The following is a 24,842-nucleotide window of genomic DNA, read 5'->3' as shown; positions in this document are numbered from 1 at the left end:
GCGCTTCAATCAGTTTCTTTATTGAATTACTTAATGTACCTACGCAAAGAGATTTATTCCATATCTTCCGAAATAAGGCAAAGGTTTTTTATATTCCTGGTAGAAAACAATTTTATGTGTTTAAAAATAATTGCCACAAATATTTGAAGAGTAAAATTTTACAACTTAACTTACACTAACACATTAAAATGTTAATGATTTCTCTTTCGAAAACATCGACCAGAATTTAACATTGAAACTTTTCCACCACGTGTTAACGTGTCCGGAATCGGTATGGAAATGCTAAGCAACCACGCATCTATTCTCGTGTGTCCCCCCACTGCCGCCCGCGGTCGAATCGGGGGGAGGTTCGGCACTACGACCTCCCCCACTCCATTCCAAAGCATCTATCATCTCCATTAGTTCTTTGAACACAGCTATTACCCGCCAATTGTACTTCGCAGAACATTCAACGTAACCACACTTCCAATGTTTTCTTACAAGATTTACGATATTCCGTCTCTTTTCTCTTGAATCACCACAAGCACTTTCCGCCATCGCCAGTTGCTGTAACCCTGTTACCGCAGATGGTGTATTACTGCACAACAAGTCCTGTTTGTTCCCAACAACTAAGACCGGAACGTTCCTCATATCTCGACTCTCAACCATTTGGTCTCGTAGCGTTCTGATGTATTGAAACGTTTCTACGTTCGACAAATCGAAAACTAGAATGTAGGCCGTAGCATTTCGTAGGCCGTAGAAACGGTAATGCGCCCATTCGTAGTAGGAATTTATTGGGAAGTAAGGTATGACGGGTACGTCGGTTATTTTCACTTCGTACAAATGTTCGTTGATGATGACTGAAGGGTAGAATGTATGCTTGCGGTCCGTCGGCACGTATTCCTCTGTGAAGTCGCTCCATACGAATTGCTATTGGACAAAGGTAGTTATTAGTTATTTTGTTGAGTAAATAGTAATAAAATATCAATTGTATATATAGTCATCATTGTGATATGAACTGAATACCTGAATAATACTAGTTTTGCCGACAGCGGGAGCCCCGAGGAGTACAACCTTGACAAGGTCGAGGTTGTCAGGACTGGGCTCCACGCTGGGCGCCCCGGTCACCGTCAACGTGCCGCCACCCCGCTCCAAGTAATCCAGGTCCAACTCTGGAACAATAAACGACTTATTAAGAATATTTACGATTTACAATGGTGAAGGCGGAAACGAGTTCAAGGGCAAGCAACGCATCTATAATTGCGGATGTCTATGGACAGTTGTTGTTGCGCCATTTTAGGCGAATTCAGGTGTCTGTTTAGTCTTTTATGTTTGTCATAGACGTAGGAGTTGACAAGGATATGTAGTAGAGGTAAATACCGAATTTAGGGCAAAATGGACTTTTCTTAGTAAAGACTATTTACACTAGTTTCCAATTTTCATTTTTTTCCTCACTTAAACGTGTGATATGATTATAATTTAGATTAAATGATGTTAAAAGCATTAAGATCTCAACATCATCACCCCTTAAATTTTAAAATTATTTTAGTAAGAAGTTACGGAACTTGAAGTAACTCTGAAAACATAACCCAACTTTTCTTTACAATAAAATGAAGTTAATGATTTAATATTCATAGCAGATAAGAAATTGGAAATCTTATTTATTTATTTATAAATATGTCGCGAGGGAGTGTTGTCCCTCATACATGAATAATGCCCGCATAGTTCAATGTCCTATTTACATTTGATTAAATTCCGATTCCGTGGGCATTTAAGGTATTTACTTAAGCTTGCCAACACATGTCGATGTTATTTTAGGACAATTCTTTGTTATAGATCTTTGTAAAAGTAGTTGAATAAAACTACCCTTATTTTCAACAGTGCATTATTCAAAATGAATGATTACTTTACGATTTTTTTAATCAATCGCGCATTTATTTTGAGAAAATAAGGTCCTTTACATTTATTGTCTTTGTATCCAAATTCTTATAAACAGTAGACAAAGTAAAACTGTATTTTTTTAAATCGTTTAAAACAATTTATTCGTATTAAAAACATTTGTCCATTTAACGATCGTAATTCTTTTTAATTACGCAACGCTTAATCTGTTTCTTCATTTACCTGGCTGAATAATTTATTCGCATTTGCCTTCGTTAAGGTTAAATAAAGATAGAATGGAGTTTTATAATGATTAGTGGCCGGTCGCTTTCAACCCTTTTGCTGCTTGTAAATTAATTCTTTCATTATTTAGTTAAGTAATTTATACGACTGAGCTAAAATAATTTTGTCGAGTGTTACTTTTCATTACATATTTTTCTTTTATTATGTTTGTTTTTATTCTTTAGTGATCATCGCTGCAATTATTACCTTTAGTCTTGATAGATGTTTATTTAATAACCTTAGTAAATTAACAAATTATACGTATTCAAGTCTAAAATGTTTCTTTGTTAAGAAAACAGAAATTGTCATTCATTCGTTTAATTGCAGTTATGTAAGATACTCCTTGCTTTTAAATCTAATTAAGATTTACAATAAAATTTTCACTACTATAAATAATACGGAAGCCTAATCTTTATCCACTTGAAGCCTTTTGTTTCTTTGTCAAACGCAACGTTGCCGGCATATTTGGCAGCCATCCAATAACTTCGTGGCAATTTAGTTTTCAAATCGGAACTAGGACCAGCATACTCGACCGATTTCCGTAGAAATCGCTTGCTAAGATGTCTTAATAATACATAGCAACGTAACAATACTTTCATATTTATACGGTGAAGAAAAACATAGCATTTACTGTTTTTATCAGGGACGATTTTCGTAGATAAGTGTGAAGTCAATCCCCCCTGGGATGCCCCTTTACGGATTGACTTTTACGTGGTTGTCTATGTTTTAATCACCTCCTAGGCACCTTGGTGAATAATTTAAAGCTAAAAAAAAAGTTTAACAGAAACTGGACACTTATTTAAAAGTAAAAAGTATATGACAATCCCACTTTTAGGATTCCTTGTCTATTACATTTGTTGAGTTAATTATAGCTAAATTATGTTCAATTTAAAAAGCATATGAAACGAGATGAAATATTGTATTCGCGTCAACGTCGACAAACAGAGAGATTTATTTCTCTTCCTTGATCGTATATGTCCATCGCTCTTAAGATCGATTTATTTGTTCCCTGACTTTGTTTTCGTATCCTGTTTTGATGCGATAACGAAATATAATTAAAATTGTACAACTTTTTTTTTCAAGTAAATACGAGGGATGATATTACTTTAGCTTTGGTAATTTTTTACATCCTTTTCAAATTAATACTTTGGTACGAACGTATTTTAATTTTTCTAACTTTACAATTTTAGTGATGTTGCAGTATTTGTGGGAAAGACTTATTTCATTTTTCTATTTACGAAGTATCTTGTAAATTCGCAAATATTTCCGGCTTTTGATTTTTATTATAAAATTCACCTATGTTGGACGAAAGCCAAACATCGGAAGCCTAAGATTCCACAGACTAAGGTTTCCTTAAAATTCTATCATAGAAAAGGAAAACTCCAATACCACATGATCTTAAAAATGCTCCAAGATTAAGCTTCATCAACATTTATTTTAACATATTAAATACGAGTGCTAAATTAAAAAAAAAAATTCCGTACCTTCTTAAATTCTAAATTGAACCAACCAAATAATTGATCCATAAGAGAGATACAGTATACTGTAACGATTGTTTACTTTTACTATTAAACTAAAGAAAATACGATCGTTTTTTACCTGATTAACCAAGCAGATTTTATTATTTATTTAAATTAAAAATCAAAAAATCGAAATCCCTGTTTAAAAATGCCGGCAATAGATGGCGCTTACCCAAAAAACCTTAGTCATGGGTATTTTACTCTTTTAAATTAAGTTGTTGAATAATTAATTTAAGCTGTACTCTAATTTTTTGGAGTAAAATGTTCTTTTGTTTTTAAATGCTTAACTTCGTAGACGTTTCGTCGACGCTATGGGACATGAAATCTATTTGGCTGTCGGCCAAACGTTACACTCCACTGGTTTGTAAATAAGAGATCATGGACGATATCTCTTAATTGGAAGCTAATCAAGATAGTGTCTATTGCAAAGTTTTACTTACGGTAAAATACAGTCATTTAATTAATATAAGTAGGAGAAGAAATGCGCGCATTTTTATTGAGTTTTAATCGAACTTGGTTAAGGTAACCATAGGTTTTTATTGCGGAAATATCTGTAAAATGACATCGTCAGTCCTTTCAAACAACAGACATAATATGTTTCCTAACAGGTGTTGGACGCAGATGAACCCCACAGTAATATAAAATATAGAAGTTTAATAGTTAGTCGTTAATTAAACTGAATAAATATAAAAATCAAATCATAATAACACAGAGACATCTGTTAGAATAAAACAAAAAATGTGTTTGAAGTTATAACAAACAAATCACTTGCCACAACTACACTTACACTTAAATACACTTACCCAAAACTTTTGTTTGTTTAGTGCAGTTAGGTTTCGCATTTTTATCAATATCCTTTTCATGTTTAGATGAATTGTCAAATTTGTTCATTTTGTTACACTACCATACATAACACCCTTACACATACTTAAATAACTTGCAATATAAAAAAAAACTATTAAAAAAAATTGTTACAACGCACTTAATTTGTTAAACAAATTATACGATACGAAACTCAAAACTTCCAACAAACTTTAACATGTAACCTATAGTTTTAATTGGTACTATCGGAGAAATGTTTCTGTTAAGAGCAACACGTCCTCTCGGTCCCACCGACTGAGATTAACTGAGAGCAGGTTACGCTGCTACGTTTTATTTCAACCCCTGCATATAATTCTCACGTTAAAGGATGATCTACGCAGCGTTTTTCTAACCTTAATATCGATATGAAAAGTCTTATATATCGTATCTTTTGCAGTGAGATTAAACAGAATGTAACATTCTATGTTTTGTTTAATTTTTTACTATAAATAAAAAATACGAAAACCCAAAATCCTTATAGGTTCTTAGCGAGGCATAATAATTTTATAAAACAAATATCTGCTGCTCGTGACTTCATCCGCGTGAAATTAAAAAATATGACCTATGTTACTCATAGATAAATTACCTTTCTAGTGGTGAAAGAATTTTTAAAATCGGCACAGTAGTTTTCACGTGAATCGTATAAATACAAATTACAAATCATTTCTCTTTATAATATTAGTATAGATTGATAAAATATTCGTACGGTGAAGGAAAACATCGTGATGCAACCTGCACATATCGGCGAAAAAATTCAAAGATTGTGTGAAGTCAACCAACCCGCACTTGGCCAGCGTGGTTGACTATGGCCTAGTCACCCCGTATTAGGGTAGGCTCCGAGCCTCTCGGTGGGGACATATAGTGAGCTGGTGATGATGATGATGAGATAAAATATTATGCTGCTATAACTATTATGATGATAATAACTATATATTCCTGGCAGTTTATAGCATTGAAATGTTTTACTAAATTCTTTTAAAAGCTAAATATAAGACGTAATTAGGTCATTTGACAAAGTACAACTGTACAGCTTTACTACGTTTTCAAATACACCTGTGCTCACTAAATTCTCTACAATCACTGACACTAAGCGCCCATGAATACAATGCAGTTCGCATGCAACTACTATTAAATAGCTTAACATATGAACTTTGAGTTTACATTTCTGAAACAGCTCTACAGATGGAGAAAAAACTAACGCGTGAAAAAAAAAAAGACAATCGATATTACATTTTCTAATTTATAAATATAGGAGCAAGAGATTCGTGTATTTTTCTGAAATTTGGCAATGCATTATATCTTTAAAAGTTGGCAGCATATCAATTTTACACTGCATTCATTCTTTCTGTTCAATTTCTGTATCACCGTTTAAAGTAACTCGAGCCAAAACTTTGAAGCATAGTCTTTATAGTATACTCGTGTTTTTTCCAACTGAGAGGAGCTTAAGGTTTGACCTTGAAGTGTGTGACTTTCGATACTTATTTTTTTTTTACAACGCATCTGCAGTGCTGGCCGTTCAGAAGGTTATCCTCTTTTTGAAGGACCCTAAGTCGTAACGGTTTGGAAATACCGATGAAGACACACTATTCTACAACGCGGCTGTGCGAAGCAGAAAGTTTCGCGAAAACTGCACAGGTGAGGATTGTTAGCCATCGCTATGATTGGATGGTTCCTGGCGGACTATAGAGTCGTCCGATGACGGAACTCGACGACAAAAATTATTTTTTCCACAGACTGTCACAGGGTAGATGAATTTCACCTTTTCTTGGTATACATGAATTTAAAAGTAAATCTAATCTAAGAGTAAACCTGCAAAGGCTTTCTTGTTACATCCATCAATCACTTTCAATCTTACTAAGCATAAAAATCATCGTTCATTCATTTATTTACTTCATAATCTATTTAATTTTTTGTACAAAAGGGCTTATATTTTAACGCTCCATATTGTCGAGGCTTTATGAAAAATATTGAACAAAAGAGGATTAAGTGAAAATAGGCGGGCGTAGTGATGTTCTATTATTAACTATTGTAGTTTGTTTTTTTTTTTATAAATTGTTATCGTTTCATTTGGCAGATCGCCAGTGTGCTGCAGGAATCTCGCTGCAATAAAATCGCCTAAATGTCCCGTATAACGATTCCAGTGCTGTTAAATCGCACATCGAATTAAATGGCACTGAATGCACGGTCACTACTACCTCTGCATAACTATTTATTGGTAAGTAGGACCACTGATTAGTCTACGATGAATTTTGTCACATACTAAATAGTGGTCCTACTAAATAGTGACACCTGTATTTTATTCTGTTTTTTAACGATAGTTACTATACTATGTTTTTAGATCAGGTTTAGTAGTTTATTATGTTGCTGCCATACATTGTTACGAGATGATTTAAAAAAAAATGTATAATGGAGCTTTAAACTTATAAAATTGACTATTTAGTTACGATATTTTTGTGGAATAAATAGTTTTGAGTATTTGACTTTTAATTTCGGAATTAGGCACCTCTTATTTCCAAAATCAAAGGCCTGATTTTAGTTCCTTTCCCTTACCACCCATTTAAAAGAAGAAAGGATGGGAAGTAAAAGTGGCTTTGACGGTAGAGGAGGCGCATAGGAAGTGGAAATACTCCTTTTAAGTGAGTCTCCTCCTTCTTCACTTGCTCTTTTGCCACCTTACAATATAAAAAAAACAACATTTTAAGTAACCTAAATACTAATAAACATAGAACATTAACTATTATTTTGAAAATGAATTCGTTTTTAAATCTCTATAGTTTAATGTTGTACCGACAGATGTTCTGTTAATACAATTTGCTACTGTAACTTGAATGATTAAGTACACTAAGCAAATTACATTAGCCAAGTAGAGAGGGTTCATTAAGATGGACGTCAGACAAACAAGGGTACATTGATTGTAGAAAACATTCAATTCACTTAAGTATTTACTTAGAACACACGAGTAAATAATATGCATAGGTAAATCTTGAGATTGACTGTCACGTTATGTTAACAAGCTCGATAAAATCGCTTAATACAATGGTTAAAAAGACATGATAATTGAATAAATCTACAAAAAAAAAATCCTTTTAAATCAAAGTAAAAATACTCGAAATATACTAAAACAAAAGAATGCTACTTTTTTGTTTAATTATTAAAGAGGTAGCTATATTACTCAGCGATGGCAAACTTTAACGTAATCTGTAGCTTTAAATGAGCTTAATTGCGATATTTGCAGAAAAAAAATAAAAACTCGTACAATGTCAGGTGGAGCTTAAAAAGTAGAACAGATGGAACACCTATAGTGAGTACATTAAGAGTGGGTGCACATCTTTGACTAAACTATCGCACAACTGTTGTGCGATTGTCGGTTATTTTGCAGGCAATTCAACTAAAAATCTAGTAGTTTGCACACCTCCATAAAAGCGCATCGGAATCAAATCAGACTAAGCAGTTGTACGATAGTTTAGTCAAAGGTGTGCGCAAGCTCTTAAAGTATGACTATGACATGTGCGGAAAACATGAGTCAAATGATACTTCATTAGCTAAAATTTTATTACATTGAATGAACAAATCCATGTGGAAGAGCCCACTTTAACATCTTTGCACGAATAGGCAGTCTCGCCCGGTGTAACCACGACCACACAGAAAACAGGCGTGAAGTGGAAGCAATTCCGCGTTTCGTCTGATGAGTGTGGTGCAGGAGGCCTAATTTTAGTCCCTTTTCCTTTCCACCCCTTTCTTAAGAGGTAAGGATGGGAAGGAAAATGGATTTGACGGTGGAGGAGACGCTTAGGATGGGGAAATGTCCTCTTTATGTGCGTCTCCTTCGTCGATTAAGGGTAGGCAACGCGTCTGCCATTGCGGATATTTATGGGCAGCGGTCGCTTTCCATTTCGGTGGATTCAGGTGGCCGTTTGCTCGATTGCCACCTTATATTATAAAAAAAGACATCATATCATAAACTGACCTATATCATTAATATTTAAAATACAACTGTTATGTACTAACTTACCTTTACTTAACAAAAAGTATTAAGACTTTAGTCCATTAAGCGCTCTCCAAATGGCTTCCAAATGTCGTCGTAGCATTCAAATTGCCGATCGTTGCGCGTGCTGACGCCGCTTCGATCAACGGAAACGGGCACAATAATCATAGCTTCACACGAGGGTACATAGAGCAGTAGATAGTGAAATACAGCAATTGTTTGTACACATACTATTACAGCACTGACATATTTGATATATGATAATATTTGACTAGATATACCCAATCAATAAGTTCATAGTAAAAGTTAAAAATTCACTTACGTGCCGCATATTAAGCCCGCTATTGGCTCTCAATCCTAACTGAACGGTCCAACTGTTCAGCTAAAACTGAGCTTATGGAGCCGAAATTTTAACTGTCGGATCTAAACAGACTGAGAAAAACTATGCAGGCTTTGATCCCTTACATTCCAACTATTATAAAAGTGAAATCATCGCGTATGCGTTCAACTGGCAATTTTAGTTACTCTATGTAAAAGTTGTCGTCGTGTGTGTGTGTCGTCGTGGGAAAGAGGCAGAACGGAAACGGAGCCGTCGGATGTTGTTAACAGCCCCTTGACTCAGTTAACACTGGGTTAAAACGGTATGGACTGGATTTAACTGCTTATTAATGTGTGACGTATAAATGAAGACATAAAGCGTATTCGCTTACGAAGTAACGGCTTTGCTAAGCAAAGACTTTGTATACTGCGAAAAGTTGTACCTACTGGCAGTAGCAACGCAGAAAGGCTTACAATTAAAAAAAAAACAAATTGCAGGTTATTGCAAACTATAAATCATTTGTATTTTAGAGTCTACATAAAAAGTTTGTATAAAAATTACAGTTTGTTTTGTAACTTCTTTCCTAATCATAAATTACCAGAAAATATATTTCTATTGGAACATTCAAGTTTATTTTCAAATTCACTTAACCATTGTTTCTTGTACGAAGCCATTTACAAAATGTTATTAAGCTACGCAATTTTCTCGAGTGCGAAATTTCATTTTCATTAGCTTATTACAAAAGTTGTACGCCCGTGGTAGATACATTTGAAAATATTACGATTTTAGGCAACAGTGTAAACAGGAAGTGACTACCTATGTTATTCTACATTTGTATTGTTAGGAATCAGAAACAAAAACGGGTAAAACATACATCTGTTTACAATTAAATGTATATTAGTAGATATTTCTTAATTCCTTACATGTATATCTATATTCTGTACTATTATAATAAAATGTAAACACACACTTCTTTGTTGCCTAAGATGTCACCAATTACAGCATATTTTTGAACTATTCTTTTTTTAATAAAAAGCCCTACACTTACGTCACGCTTTAGTCTACATAATTTCACGCCAATAAACTTAGGGGGTAAATATTTTGGATGAAAACCCTAATGTGGAAAAGGGACCATAAGTTGCTACCAACATCAAGGAAGCAAGATTGCAAAGGTTTATTATGTCATGTCATTTTGACATTTGCTATTTATAATTTGACAATTGTAAGTAAAAGATGAAATTTTCATAATTTCATGCGAATGAAGCCGCACGGGAACAACAAGTCTTGTATAATTCTAACTAAGCTCGAAATTTGTTCGGGGATATGGTTTACGACAATAGTCAAATGGTGGGCTTTGAAGTCAGTACCTCATCATTAGGCAATTGACCAATGTTTAGTGTAGATATTTCTATTTAAGGTGATAAGGGTTTTAAAAATTTTAGGTTTTGATTGAACCTAATGATGTACAATTTTCATTAATTTTTGAAACACATGTACAAAACATTAGCTATCCTTTTATTCTCTTTATAAAGAATAGAGATAACAATACAATTGTGTACAGGTTCTTCTACAATGCTATATATGTACTATGTGACATGACAATGTCTGTAAAAATTGTACTTATAAGTTACTTACGGATTGTATATTTCTTGTCGGAATGCCGCGACGCCCTCGTTGTTTGCGATGTACGCCGCTTATACCTCATTATTAAATCTGAAACAAATACATAATAATTTTTAGTAACTATTATATATCTCTGTTCTTTAGACAGAAGGAATGGGTCAATGTTATCATATAACTTCAGTGATAAAACTCAATTATTTTCAAAAACTGTTAACAGATGTTCTCAAATTGATTGGGAAGTTAAATTGACAAAAGAGTTGTGTAAAAGAACGTTAAATTCCATAGTTAGTAGTTCATTCCATTAGTTACTTTTGTTGAAACTGAATTTCGATTTTTTATAAGAGAATTAAAGGAAAATCGATATCTTTATACGCAAGTTCTTCGAGCGAAAACCTGGAGAAACTGTTTGAAAAGTCTTTGACAAACCGTGCTGTGTGTTTACTCGAAATTGCAAGTCAAAACTCATTACTGGTGTGCCAAAACTAATTATTACCGCATACAAAGTTGTCGCGTAGTTATTGCCCTTAGAAAGTTTGTGTCACAGTGCTGCGTCACGTTCCGCGAGTTTCAGATGTAAGGGACATTAACCAACTTTTACTCGTTAACAAAGTTTAACGAAGATCCATTTATTCACGTTAAATAAGTTAGCAAGAGACGCAAGAAGTTATAGACAAGTACGCTATACAGTTTGTGACTACCTCGTAATGTTAAGTTATTTGGACTATAAACAGTCCTTATAATCTATGAATTTTTTTGCAAATAAAAAAAATATAATGACATGACACAAATATATTGCTATTACATTTCTTGCAGGCGCTTTAATATTTGATGTTTAAATTAAGACAAAAATGTTATATAGATCAATACAAAATACAATTTACGATAAATCAAAGATGTATTACATAAATTTATGATGAACTTTAGCAATAAGGACATCGTATCTAAGTTCTGTATCGGCAATTCAGCGCTATGTCGGAGCGAAGTTGAACTTCGAAGTTACGCTAACAAGACTGAGAAACTTTATCTGATTGATGAACATTTTGAAATGTATCGAAGTTTTGATTATCAAAGTCAATTTAGTATTACATCGACTATTTGATGATGTGTTAGAATATTTAAACATTACTAAGGACATTTCAGGAAGATGACAGGAAGTGAGGATGAGGGTTTATTATATTAATTAAAGATTGATATTGTTGGTTATTTGTATTGATTAAACATTGGTTAAATGTATTTGATGAAGACAGAAATTTATTAAACAGTCCCAAATTGGGATATCGACAGGAAGCTGTAATGAAACATTTTTAAATTCTATAACAAATTAAGCCTTATAGTATAATCCTTTAAAATGCAAGTTAATTTGAGCTAGATTTATTTTAAAATAGTCCCATGTAAACTAATCACGTTTACCCTGAAGAAAACCATGGATTTAAAACTCTTGAACATAACGAATGTAGTTAATAAATTGCTAAATAATTAATGCAATTACGTTTATAGATAAATAACGTGGACTTGCATAACTGTATGAAGTTTTCACTCATTCTACACGCGATAAAATAATTTAATTTCACTTAAAAGAACATAAAAGCGAGTTACGATTGTTTCTCCGCGATTTGTTACGTTCCTTTGTTACTTTTTTAATAAGTCTATATGTTAAGTATTTCTATAATGGAAGGAAAATCAATAGGAAAAACTCGACTGATAAAAGAATGTTTTTCGCGCGTATATCTTGTATGTGAGATTAAATGTAAGTTCCATTGGGACTGGGTTGCAAATGAACCGACATGAATGAGGCAGTCGGGTCTACTAACTTTTTTAAATTTACTATTAATTTAATAATAACTGATGAATTATTTAATAGGAACGTTGAGTTATTAATAATTCTATTTTTTCTGTCACTTTATACCATGTCTAGTGTAAACATCGTAATTGTAATATTAGTATGTATTTATCAACTATTTTTAGGTTATAAATATGAAATATGCAACTCACCTTTCACTGTTAATGTTATTTCTTCAATTTTATTTAGCACAACCTGTTACACAACACGTTTGTAAGCAACAATACAACAATTAACAACAATGACAACACCGAATACTAACAACAACACTTCTAATCTTGATAACAACAATTAATTATTAAAACATTTAACACCAAACTACAAGTACATAACGAATTTATATTGTCGAGTATTCAAGATGTAAATATGTCAAAATACGTCACTTAATTCATAGTGTAATGTACATATATTTTTTATTTATTTTGTGTACATTTTCATTCATAATTAATAAAAAAATATATCGCGTATATTTTCGCTCCAGTTCCTAGTTTTGACGTTTTATTGTAATGTTGCCATTGTGCGGAATTGTGTTCCACAAAATTATATTTATTTATTATGAAGTTACATTAAACTTATCCTGTTTAATTATTAATTTGAGAATATTAGCATGTAGTAGCAAGAAGCATGCTAAAATAAACTTTAAATGCTCTATGTTAAATAACTGCATTATGTATGTTTAAAATTATTGAATAACTTACTTCGCAAAATCTGTCAACGAAACTTCATTGACTTTTCGTAAAATTTATAGATTTACTCAGTATTGTTTTCTCGTAGTATGATGAATAAATGTTTAAAAAGCCACGCTTATAAAACGAAAAAGTATTGCAATTTATTTTATTTTTAAAAACAAGATTTCACATGAGAATAATTTGCCTAAATACTGTGGAAATTTACTTTTAATAAAGTGGCAACATTTTTGGTGCGCATGCGCGAGGCAGCTGCTCTCCCAGATGTTTACGGACTTTTGGCACTTTTATTGATCTGCAAAGAACGGCCTCGTGTGCGGTTGTTAGCGTAACTCTTAATGGACCGATAAATCTGCACTTATGTACCTACTAAAATCGATATCTTCTACTAATTTTATAACAAGTTTAGTTCCAAACTTGTATGAACGGTTTGCTAAACGTAATTTATAATACGTGTAGTAAGCCTCAATAGGGTTGTTTAATTTACTTAAGCGTACCTTTTGTGTCTAATCTTACCACCTTTAGTGACCGATCTTTGAGTTAGGCTACAAGTGGTGAGAAACAAACTGAAAATGCGTACAAATTTGTATGCAAAGGTTTATAAAGTTTTGTTAGAGTTTGTAGCCTAAACGGCTGAACGGATTTCTATAAAATTTGGTACAAATGTAGAGGATATTCTGGAAGAACACATGGGGTACTCACTTTGTTTTATTTTTAATTCCACGCGGACGGAGTCGCGGGCGAAAGCTAGTTTTATTACATGTACAGATAAACAAAGATAAAAAAATATTATTTTACTACAGTATTCTATCTGAATTAATTAAATGGCTTAGAATAGAAATACCTAATTTGTGTTCTACTCACGATCTTATATACGACGACCTTTTAAGATTCCCAGCACAGTTCGTACTAAAATTAGCTCAGCCATATATGAGTACTTAAGTGAGCTGTACAGTAAATAGTTGCGTAGTAAACATGTAACAAAACAACGTAAATCAAATTTTAAAATAACGTTCTGTGGTTAAAAAACATTAAAAATCTATTTACGGATTTACGGCAGACCTTTTAAAGGTAGAACAGTGCGTTTTCATCATACGAATTCCCGTATTGTCCAAAAACTTTAGATTTTCTCACAAATTTCTTATTTGCGTACTAAATTAAACATACTTGAAACATTTGAATATTTATTACGGTTTTCATCAATATTTCATAAACATCTACATAAAATAAAATAAAACAAATAACGATGATTGAATTCTGATTCAAATATGAAGTAATGTCTAGTGAAAGTTCGAATTTAAACTAATCTATATGAAGACAATTGAATGTCGATACACATGACAATTAAGCATAGAAATGTAATTGTTTTCCTAACAAATAAATGACATAGAAAATTATAACAATTAATTGCAACGCACATGAAAAAAATTAAAAAGATATTTGTAAGGTAAAAGAAATATCTAAATACTGATATAAGTACAAAGCGGGTAATTTTAGAATAACTATCGGTTTTTTTGCGTGGCAGCGTAAGGTTTTCTTTTGTTTTTTGTTGTGTGAAAATTGTGGAAACTGGTGATAAATTAAAAAACAGGTGAATAAAAACTTTTGTTCAAATAACTCAAGAGGGCAATGTTTTTCAGGCTTTATTACTTTTTACCCTGCTGACGAGAGAGAAAGGTTTTTACGTGCATGTAATTTTGTTTCAGAATGTTCATACTTATATTAGTTATCGTATTCACTTGGTTTATTTAATTAACAAATTGTTATTGTCAATTGTAAGTTATTTATTGAAATGTAGTTCTGAATTCCAAAAAAGGTGATGTAACCCTTCGAGTGTGGGTGATTGTTCCAAATAAACACAGTGGTGTCGGTAAGGTCAAGGCGAGTCGCGGAAGACAATCCGTGAACAGTGTTGCTGTGACTCAGATCACCAGTCGACTGGCGCTAGCGAGACTGCACGCTGCGCGCACTGGTATGTTTTTTTTTAATTTTCGATGGTTTGTTGCCTGCCAGTGTTATCACAAACATTGATTGTTTTTACCTTTTTAATTTCATTCGGATATTTATGTGCTTAAATATTAAAATAGACACTGTTTTCTTTTTTGCATTTATGTATTTGGAATGTTTAGATGTCTTTGGTGTTTATTTTTTTGTTACATTTTTTTATCTACTTTTAACCTTATATTTTAATCCTAAACTCCATCTAGTGTGTTCTTTTTGTTAAATTTAAATCAAAGGAAGTCAGATTTCCAAAAAAACATGGGATATATAAATTTATGCCGTTTTAATGTGAATGTTTTGTAAACAATTCCTGCGTCATTGCTCAAAAACCAGTTCGTATTCCAAAACTTATATTCGATCCTAAGATAGGTTAAACATGCATCAACTTACAGCCGGTTTCCCAACTTTTAACCATTTGTAAGTGTTTTTGGTACAATAACTTCATAAAATGTATTTCCAAAGTAACTAACTTGAGTTTAACTCCATTCAAGCTTACTTAAATTTAACCCTAATGACTCAGATAATAATCAGTGGGTAACTTGATTGTCATTTTCTATGTTATGTATCTTTCATCTGTCTTTTACGTTTTATAATAATCAAAAACCTTTCCCGCGATCTCCATTACTTTTTCTTATTTACGTTTTATTAAGTACCATACTTTTCCATCAATTCCTTCGATAGTCACGTTCTACGGAAAGTATCCATTGCTCGTTTACTTCTGATTGAGGTCTAATTAGTCAAATCAGCTGATTTATTGACGTACAAACATTGATTTTATATCACTAATGATCACTTACTATGTTAATGCGAAATTTGTAGGCACGGGACTAACTGTCTTACTAATATTTCCCACAATACACTAAGGAAGCCTTATTGTGACGACTGACTCTGAGTACCAGATCGTATAAGTTTAATCAACCTTACTAATAGAAGTGTGTTACGTTGTCAAGTTTTTTAAAGGATCACTGTAGACCGTCAATCATGAGGTTGGTTTTCACTGTCGTTCCCTCTGATACTGCTGGGAAAACAGCTTATATAGACAAAACAATGTTGTTTTAATAGAAGTTTGTCTTATTGGAATCTAAACTTAGAATCGAGTGTTTTAATTCCAATTGGTAAAAAAATCAATCGATTCGTAAACAGGTTAAATAAATGAACAATCGTGATACCAACATCGTGATCTGCTGCGATATTTCCCGTCTCTATTCATTTGTTTGTCCGCATAACCTGAATATTTTATAATACCTGTATCATTTTTAATTACTGTATTGCTTTTACACGACCCTGTCGTAATCGTATTGGTTACGCACAGAGATACAAATATAGAGCGGGCATTAGAAACAAATCAAATAATCACCAATTCAACTAACTGACAATTACTGAAATTACGAGTAAATATACTACGTTTTTTCCTTTCTTAGCTTTGTCAAGTTAACACTTCTGGGACTTGAATCAAGTTTATTTAGAATTGTCAATACAATTACTTTTAAGGCTTAGTCATTTTAGCGAGTTCAAATCGTTGAAATATCTTCAAATTGAATGAACATACAAACCAACCGTTATGTTGTATTTTAGATTCTTTGTTACCGAGCTTAAAAAATTATGACGTCACAACAAACCCATTGTGATGATCGCGTGTTCTTCTGTTACTGCAGTTCGGTGATCACTGAGCCCAGGATAAGGGGCATTAATAGAGCATTAAAAGGTCATTACAGCTGATATAGCAAATTGATTTATTTACAAATAACCAAATAGAATTTATAACGTCAGTCAGTCGCATCACTTGTATAAGATCATTATTTTCAACTCAATTTTTTTGGAAGAACATGTAAGGAATATTATACTAGTGTGTCGACAGTGGAATCACACCTTAATTATAAAGTTTATATTGTAGCTATACGAAAGCTCTTTGAAAAAACGGCAACGAAATTTTTTTGACTGTAGAAACCAACGGTAAAGTATGCATCGTACCGAGTAATAAATATCGAGACGTGCTGTCTCCCATAGGGTATAAATTATCTATATCGATAAACACGTCGGGTACATCCCTTATTCATATAAATGAACCCATATATCTTGTCATCCATATTCGAAGACAGGAAATAATAAATTGGGGAAATACCAAAGTCCCACAACAAACCTTTATATGCGAAGCAATAGTGATGTTCGCATAGATGAAGTTTGATAGTTAGTTACATCGATATTATTACATGCATATATTTATGAGATATGCCTTGTAAACTTTAGTAATTGAATTCATATGTTACTTAAAATTAACTGCAATCTTAATTTTGGTAACTTTATACTGGTCATTTTACCATGAGTCTCGAAACTGAAGCTTATTATTGGAACAATAAGTACAATCACAAATTAATTGAAATGAATATTTAAAAACTCTTAAGATAATAACAATACCATAATTTAACCAGCTACGGTAAATTCGTTTTATTTCTACCATCCCATTAGTGTAATAACCATTTATTAAATTCGCAAAAAACATCGACATAAATTTTAATAAATGATTCGCAACACTAAATTAAATGCAGGAAATCGCCTTGCCAGCGGCCTTCTAGTCTTGTCTTACGGAGATATCGACAGAATTTACTCTACGCAATTATTATGACTAAGAAACATGCACTCGGTGTTTATAAATGAAAAACTTCATTTTTCTTTAATCATTATAATTTTACTTGCAACAATTTTACAAAGGTCGTCAGTAAATGATTTAAATTGCTTTTTTATCCGTCTTCTACATACGTGTATGTTATTAAATTGTAACCGCCTCTAGATTAAAAGCGCGCACACACGTTTGACTAACCTATCGCACAACTGTTTAGTCGCGCGGTTGATACCTCTGAGCTTATATGGGCACGTAACGCATTTTAAATTTATTGTTCCAAAAACACTAATATGATCAAACGTAGCTAGGAAACCTGCCAGTACTAAATCTCTCTTAAGAAAACGTGCCAATCTAATTTATTCTATGTCACCATTAAAATTGAGATTATTTACGATTTTACTATCGTTATTATCAAATTACGTTGCATCATAGCATCATAAATAAATAAACAGTGGACGTTATAATCCACGTAAGTTGCCTTAGTTTACGACGTGCGTTAATCTCGAGATAAGTTGAACTGACTCTAAGGTCGTTTGCTTTCCGCGTGGGATTTAGAAGTAGAGATCATTTTATGGTTTAGTTATAAAACTTTATCAACTTGTACACTCAGAGACCATATTAAATCTATACTAAGTGTGGAAACAGGAAAAATCGAGGGAAAAAGGTCACGGGGGTGTTCACCTACCCGATGGACCGATCAGGTGCAGTCCATACTGGGACTCGACATCCCGACTGCCCTGAGACGAGCCGAAGACAGGGCGGCGTGGAGCTGGTAGATGAAATGGTAAAGGCTTACCAGGGCAAGCACGACCTTCAGCAATGAAGATACGAAGAAGAAAAAGAAGTGTAGAGTTAATGCGATAAGTTTGTTGAAGGGCTGATTAATTATCGTCCCTTAGTATAGCAATTAGTAACAACGTATTTTGTGTGGAAAGTGTTCTATAAAGTCAGCTTTTAAACTAGATTTTTGAATAAAAAATATAACAAATAAGTTACATACGACTTATACTTGCTGAAGTTGCCATTACTTTTTTTCATTAGTGTTAGGTTGAAGTTTCAATAGAGTGAAACTCAAGTTACGAAGTTCAGAAACACATTCATGAAGTTATGGAACCATAAACACTGACGAATGGTTAAAAATACCTTGGAAACCGACCATATTTCTCTATGGAAAAGTAACATATTTCTCGCTGAAGTTAAAACAAAGGAGTAAAGAAAAATGTCGATTTATCAATTACATAATAGAGGTGAACGCTTTTTTATCATTCTATTAAGTATTCGTTATTAAATATGTATAGATATTTGACCTTTGTCGTGTGCGCCGTTGTGACATACAGACAGGCCTGTATCGCCTAAATACGTGTAATGTCAAGGGAATACCGTGATAGGATATACTGGTATTTGATTCAGACTTTCATTGTAATCGACTGCCTGGAATGCAGTTTAAATTTTATTAAAATTGTGATATCTCTGTAACATTGGTACTCTATGTTTAAAAATTAAATTGAACAACTACTTTTTTTGTTACTTTTTATATAAAATAAAGTATGAATTGATTTACTTTTTGTGTAATACACAGTGCTAAAAGTATTTCTTGCATGATTTGCAAGAAAATTATCTAAATTATTTTCTTTGCGTAATAGTGCGTGCCTTACAAATCTCAATAATTTATTTTGTACTTGAATTAGTTGTTCGTTACAATGTTGTGCTCTGAATATCCCAAGGACAGTTACATAGCGCAAAAAGACGACAAAAAAATTGTTACGTTTAAAATTTTCCGCCGAGTAAGTTATAAACTGAAGCGAGTTTTGTGAATCTATAATTAATAATGTGATTTTTACAAACTTCTAGCTAGTTGTCCTAAATGGTTAAAACCTGTATAAGGAAGGTAAAAATCTATTTACCACGCTAGTAATCTCCGAAAGAAAAGTTTAACTTAAATAAATGTTAGTTAAGAAATCGCTTTAGCTTATAACTAACACTGAAGTGCGATTAAGGTTCAACTTATATTCGTTGTTACAATAGATATTGTATTTCGTCTTTTTATATATTACAATTCGAACTAAAATACGTGCATATCAAATTGATACCAACCATTATTATAATGCTAGGTGCTAGCTGAACGTATTTTCCAATTCCATCAAGCATACTATGGTCCAGTTAATGCTATCTATATCAAAATGCATATAATAGAGAGAGACGTCAATAATCAATACTTTCTTTGTACCCAGTATCAGGATGTCACCGGCAGCGTCGTTCGCGAAGCGATGGGCCAGCGACAACCTGACCCGAGCAGCCACGGCAGACGAGCTCGTCATCCTCGATCTGTTCCCGATCACCTGCGAGGGAGATGAGGAGGAGGCAACCAAGAGGGCGCGGAGGTACTACAAGGCGAGAGGGCCGGGAGGACTGACGGAACTCTGGCATAGAAGATATCCCGATGAAGAGGATATACTGTCGAGTTGTCAAGATGCGTGAGTATCTAAACTTTCTTTTACTTAAACAGTTCAAGGTTTATCTTTTTTTATTAAAATAAAATAGTATGTGATCGGCATGACGTGATAGATGAACCTAGTACTTATTAGTTAATACCTAGTCTTTTAAGACTATGACTTGCGTGATTTGCGTGTAAATTACGCACGGATCACATCAGCCAACTTCCAAGATCAAACCCTACAGTTTAGAGTTTTTATAATTACCAATAGTAAATAAATGGTATTATTTCGCGACAGAAACTACGTAGAGTTCCCATTCTCACTAGAATACTTATACTATTCCAGGTACATAGTCCCCTTACGAGTACGCAGCGTGGCAGGTCGCAGGATGACACTGGTGAGACTCCCAGCTCCAACCGCGCTGGACAGGCCGCTGTCAGCGCGAGCGTTACTCGCCAGGTGGCTGATGATCTTAGACATAAGGTAACATTGCTAAAATATAAAACAAAAGAGCGACGAAAAGAGTTCAATATGAAACAAACGCTTACATCTCAGATATCTCTTGAAAAATATAACTTTTTTCATCACTTTCACTGTTCATAACTTCATTATTTGTCAATAATATACCATTAATATTGTATTAAAAGTGCTCTTCATATATACCTCATACATTAATAGCAAAGTAATGTGAACGTAGGTGAAGAGAGTGATAACCTGATCAAATAATGTGTTAAGAAAAACTCTACCTATAAATTTAGGAATAAACGTCTGAAAAAATTAATGCAAGATGTGCAAGTATAACAAATAATTTTCTGTTATTTCTACATATGATTACACGAGGTAAGATTCAAGTTATAGCCACTTGTGGGCCGCATTCATGTTATACCCACGTGTATGGATATCAAACAATGCTGTGCGGCGAAGGTTTTATATTTCGCACGACTCTATACAAATTGAATAATCTCATATATCACTTTAGTTTTTAGGTCAACTTGTGGCTATTGAAATAGGGACTGTGATACATGATAAACTATTATTTGAAACAGTACGAAACTTATTGGATAGATTTTATATAGTTACCTAGTATTTTTTTATTTCTTTTTCTGTTTTTCATCCGTTTCAATTTATAACTAGCTATTGCCCGCAATTTCGTCCGCGTAAGATTTGAAATAATAAAAATTTATGCCTATGCTACTCACTGATACCGTAGCTTTTTAATGGTGAAATTATTTTCGAAATCGACCCAGTAGATTATGAGTTATTTCAATAAATACAAAGATAACGAATCTTTCCTCTTTATACTAGTATAGATAACAAATATTTTAACTTTCTAAAAATTTTCACAATTAATAACCGACACAATATGTATGTACTCGTATTCTACTTACATTTAATCAAATTTGTTTCGCAAATTTCAATTTCCATAGTCGTTACCTAACAAAGGAGACAAAGACTTTGTTTTCGCTGAACGACTGTTTACTTACGAGTTACGCTTAAATCTTGCCAAATGTTTATTGTTTTACAAAATTTAATTTATGCTTTGTTTCTCCATTTAGTCTTAAATTATACAGAATAATTCAAAATTGTGTTATAAAAAATCGTTTAACTTATTTGTAATTTGCATTTATTTATTTAACCAACTGAACAACCCAATGAATATCAGCATTTATCGTCATAAAGCAAACACAACGAAACAAATAAAGTATATCCAAATAATATGAATCTAAGTTGTTAAAGTTAATAAATTAATAACACCGCATTACTTAGATCACCAGGAAACGGATACACGCGAGAAAATTACAAACTCTTTTATTGTTAACCGTATAAAATTAAAAAACTTATGATCACCCTCAGTTTGTGATTGGTTACCCAATCTCTTAGCGTAGTAACTAAATCTAGCCTAAAGAACATTAGCATTCAAATGACTCTACTCGGGGCAGTTGTTACTTAAATGTTGATCTAATGACGTCACTTTCAGACTTCGTGAGGACCCGACCCCAGGCGAGGAGGTGGTGTTCATTGACGTATGCGACCTGCAGCCCTCACATCTCAAGAACCACTTCCGAGGCAGCTACTGGAAGGATTTTGTCTGGCTAATGAAGGTAATGCAATCCGAAGGAAGACCAAAGAAAGTATGGATGAACTGTGTGAAAGGGGATATGCTTAAGAAGGGATTGAATTCAAGTATGACGGCTGAAAGAAATGAATGGAAGAGCAGCATATACTGTGACCCTTTGTAGGCACAAGGGCAAGATGACGATAAATTAAAGTAGTGCAATCAGTGCTAACGCTAAAAAGAAGTATCTTTTATTTTGAGTTAACATGGTATGCTTAATTTTATAGTTTCTATACTGGATTCTACAATTACCTACGTAATTAGTGAATAGTATCTCAACATTGAAGAAAATACAAATTTCCTTAATCTAAACAAAAGACTGTCGGCAGATCTTTGCTTGTTTAACTCGATAATTATACCAAGCAGAAATTTTGACTCTTAAATTTCTTAGGGCCTGTCCCACTAAATTGTAAATTGTCTGATAACAATCGAACGTGTAAAACATGTGATGGAAATATCGGATTTTGTTCCCTTATCTGACAGTGACGTCAATTTAAAGCTATCTGAGCCTCTCTCAGCCAGTAGTGAGACAGGCCCTTACTCACTATTACTTCTCTTTCATGACAATTTCTTCTAACATTCCAGACAGCATACCCGCTTCGGTTCTCCGAGGTCCATATAATAAATACTCACCGTTTGAAGACAATGTCCCTGTTGTTACTCCACGTGGGGCTGTACCCGTGGCGGCGTAAGGTCGTTCAGCTGCACTCTAACGCGGATCAGATCAACCACATCATGGGTGTTGACTACTTCCCGCCAGAAGGCTTGCCGCATGAATACGGTGGCAAAGCCGGTGCGATGAAAGATCTTAATGGTAATAGATTGAAGAATTTTTAAAACTATTATTAGCAGAGTATTATAAAAAAAGTAATTTTAGTGAGAAATGCACAAATAATTAAGAAAAAAATTAAAAACATAAAGAAACTAGAAAATGACATAAAAATATGAATAGGTAATATCATATCTTATTATCAAATTTCATCAAGATTTGTCAGTACAAACGGCAGTCCGTTCTGTAGTTATAGTGTAACAAACATTTGTAATATTAGTGCATGTAATAACATGACTATTTGGGCAAACCTTTTTTCCAATCAAATTTCTTAATATGTTTTTCCATTAGAGATATAAACCGATCTATACCTTATAAACTATATCAACCTTTCCAGATGAATGGACAAAGAAACTGCTCTCCAATTCCAACTGGCTACATTCAGAGGAACGTAAATATTACAACACGGAACTAACACCAGAGATCCGTACGAGAACAAGACATCGCAGCGCAGTGCGGGCGATACGAGGCGCTATTGGTTCATACGACATGATCACTAGAACACATTCCTGCAAATCTTTGTATAGACATGATGGTGTGGACGAAGGAGCGCATGGTGCATATAGAACTTTGAAAGTGAAATCCGATAAGAATTTGTACGTGTAACGTCAACACTGTGTTTAAAATGTATCTAAATGTATCAGTCAATATCTCTTGATGGTGATTTAGCCATATTGTATTATAATGCTTGAGACAGTGCGCTAATCTTGTGCATAAGTAAAAGAGAATAGTGTAAGAAAGCCTGCTACGTACTACTTCTGAAAGACCTGGGCAAAGCAATGATTTTGAGATTGCAATTTCTTTGCCAGATGGAGTTTTTAATCTATGTTGACAGTTCCTGAATTTATACTCGATATATTTTTATTATTACCATCCATTGAAAGACACTATTTTGTCCATATTTAGACTTCCAAGTTTTTTTTTTGCATTTGTCAGTAGAAATTATAATACTAAATTACAATAACAATTTAGTAACTATTTTATGATATTAATTCAACAACTCAATGTATTAAAAATCGGTTATTTATTACTAAACTCTAAATGTTAATTTAACTCTCTCTCTTGTAAATAAAGGAATTAATCTGTTTATTTTATACTGAATATTGTTCGACAATTAATGTATTTGTAAATAAATTTGGTTTAATTTCAAATGTTTTGAAATAATAAGTACTCATACTCGTAGGCCAACAACCTGCCTTTAACCGTATGAAGGGTCATCACATTGTATACTGCTCGTACATACATCTATGAATTCATACCACTATGACGTAGGTATATCCTCTCTCACACATTCCATCCATACTTTTTCCGTTTTCCTAATTAAATGCGTTTGTAATGATCATTCAAAAAATTTTCAAAGTTGCTGTATTTTACTGTTTAAAACAGTAGATCGATCAATATTCCAATGAAAAAGAACAAGAATACAGCAGCAGTTCACGAAAATGTAAAGGCGCAAAAAAACTGTTTTCACCATTTGCAATTTTCGCATTTGTGACACTTTACAAACGCGAAACAAGATTTCTGTTAGCGTGACGCGTACTTGAATATAAAAAGTAAGTGAAAGGCGCGAAATTAGCGCTCCGAATACATCGGGCGATTCTTGATATAATTAATACGTGCATTAGCGATTCGCACACATGTTACGGTTCGTTGCTTACGAAGTAAGAAATTAAAAGATTTTAACCATAATCATAGCCATATATTGTACAAATAGATTGTCATAACTGTTAAGCAACGGCCGTACTGCAGAATACAGCTCTCCTGGTACAAACCTCGACTAAACAAAAAAAAGACAAGCTAACTGGATGTGACACTGCGTTTCAACTGATGTGTATAGTTCTAAAGGCTTTTAAATATCCTCTTCCCAT

At 33.3% G+C, this 24,842-nt stretch overlaps 2 protein-coding genes across 2 annotated transcripts; one reads left to right on the top strand and one right to left on the bottom strand.

The window, feature by feature from the left end:
• Positions 1–137: 137 nt before the first annotated feature.
• On the bottom strand, positions 138–12,525 carry LOC106107097 (ras-like protein family member 10B). The gene is made up of 4 exons (XM_013287801.1): positions 12,440–12,525; positions 10,460–10,537; positions 1,006–1,151; positions 138–909 (listed from the first exon to the last, which is right to left on the bottom strand). The coding sequence occupies exons 2-4, from the start codon at positions 10,527–10,529 to the stop codon at positions 283–285; spliced, it is 843 nt and encodes a 280-aa protein (XP_013143255.1). The 5' UTR covers positions 10,530–10,537; positions 12,440–12,525; the 3' UTR covers positions 138–282.
• A 2,339-nt stretch (positions 12,526–14,864) lies between these two features.
• On the top strand, positions 14,865–23,908 carry LOC106106679 (alpha-tocopherol transfer protein-like). Its single transcript, XM_013287306.1, has 6 exons — positions 14,865–14,945; positions 19,826–20,068; positions 20,375–20,512; positions 22,008–22,131; positions 22,731–22,959; positions 23,312–23,908. Exons 2-6 carry the CDS (start codon positions 19,833–19,835, stop codon positions 23,578–23,580), a joined length of 996 nt encoding a protein of 331 aa, XP_013142760.1. The 5' UTR covers positions 14,865–14,945; positions 19,826–19,832; the 3' UTR covers positions 23,581–23,908.
• Positions 23,909–24,842: the final 934 nt, after the last annotated feature.

The sequence above is a fragment of the Papilio polytes genome, unplaced genomic scaffold (genome assembly GCF_000836215.1).
Source record: "Papilio polytes unplaced genomic scaffold, Ppol_1.0 DF824269.1, whole genome shotgun sequence".
NCBI classification, from domain to species: domain Eukaryota; kingdom Metazoa; phylum Arthropoda; class Insecta; order Lepidoptera; family Papilionidae; genus Papilio; species Papilio polytes.
This window is presented reverse-complemented; position numbering and strand designations above follow the sequence as displayed.

Bases quoted from the DNA above. Each gene is read 5' to 3' on its own strand.
- LOC106107097 (XM_013287801.1), bottom strand. From the start codon at position 10,529: ATGAGGTATAAGCGGCGTACATCGCAAACAACGAGGGCGTCGCGGCAT. The intron at 1,152-10,459 runs GTAAGTAACTTA...TTATTGTTCCAG, and splicing joins CGACAAGAAATATACAATCC to AGTTGGACCTGGATTACTTG. The intron at 910-1,005 runs GTATTCAGTTCA...TTTGTCCAATAG, and splicing joins GCAAAACTAGTATTATTCAG to CAATTCGTATGGAGCGACTT.
- LOC106106679 (XM_013287306.1), top strand. From the start codon at position 19,833: ATGTCACCGGCAGCGTCGTTCGCGAAGCGATGGGCCAGCGACAACCTG. The intron at 22,132-22,730 runs GTAATGCAATCC...CTAACATTCCAG, and splicing joins ATTTTGTCTGGCTAATGAAG to ACAGCATACCCGCTTCGGTT. The intron at 22,960-23,311 runs GTAATAGATTGA...CAACCTTTCCAG, and splicing joins TGCGATGAAAGATCTTAATG to ATGAATGGACAAAGAAACTG.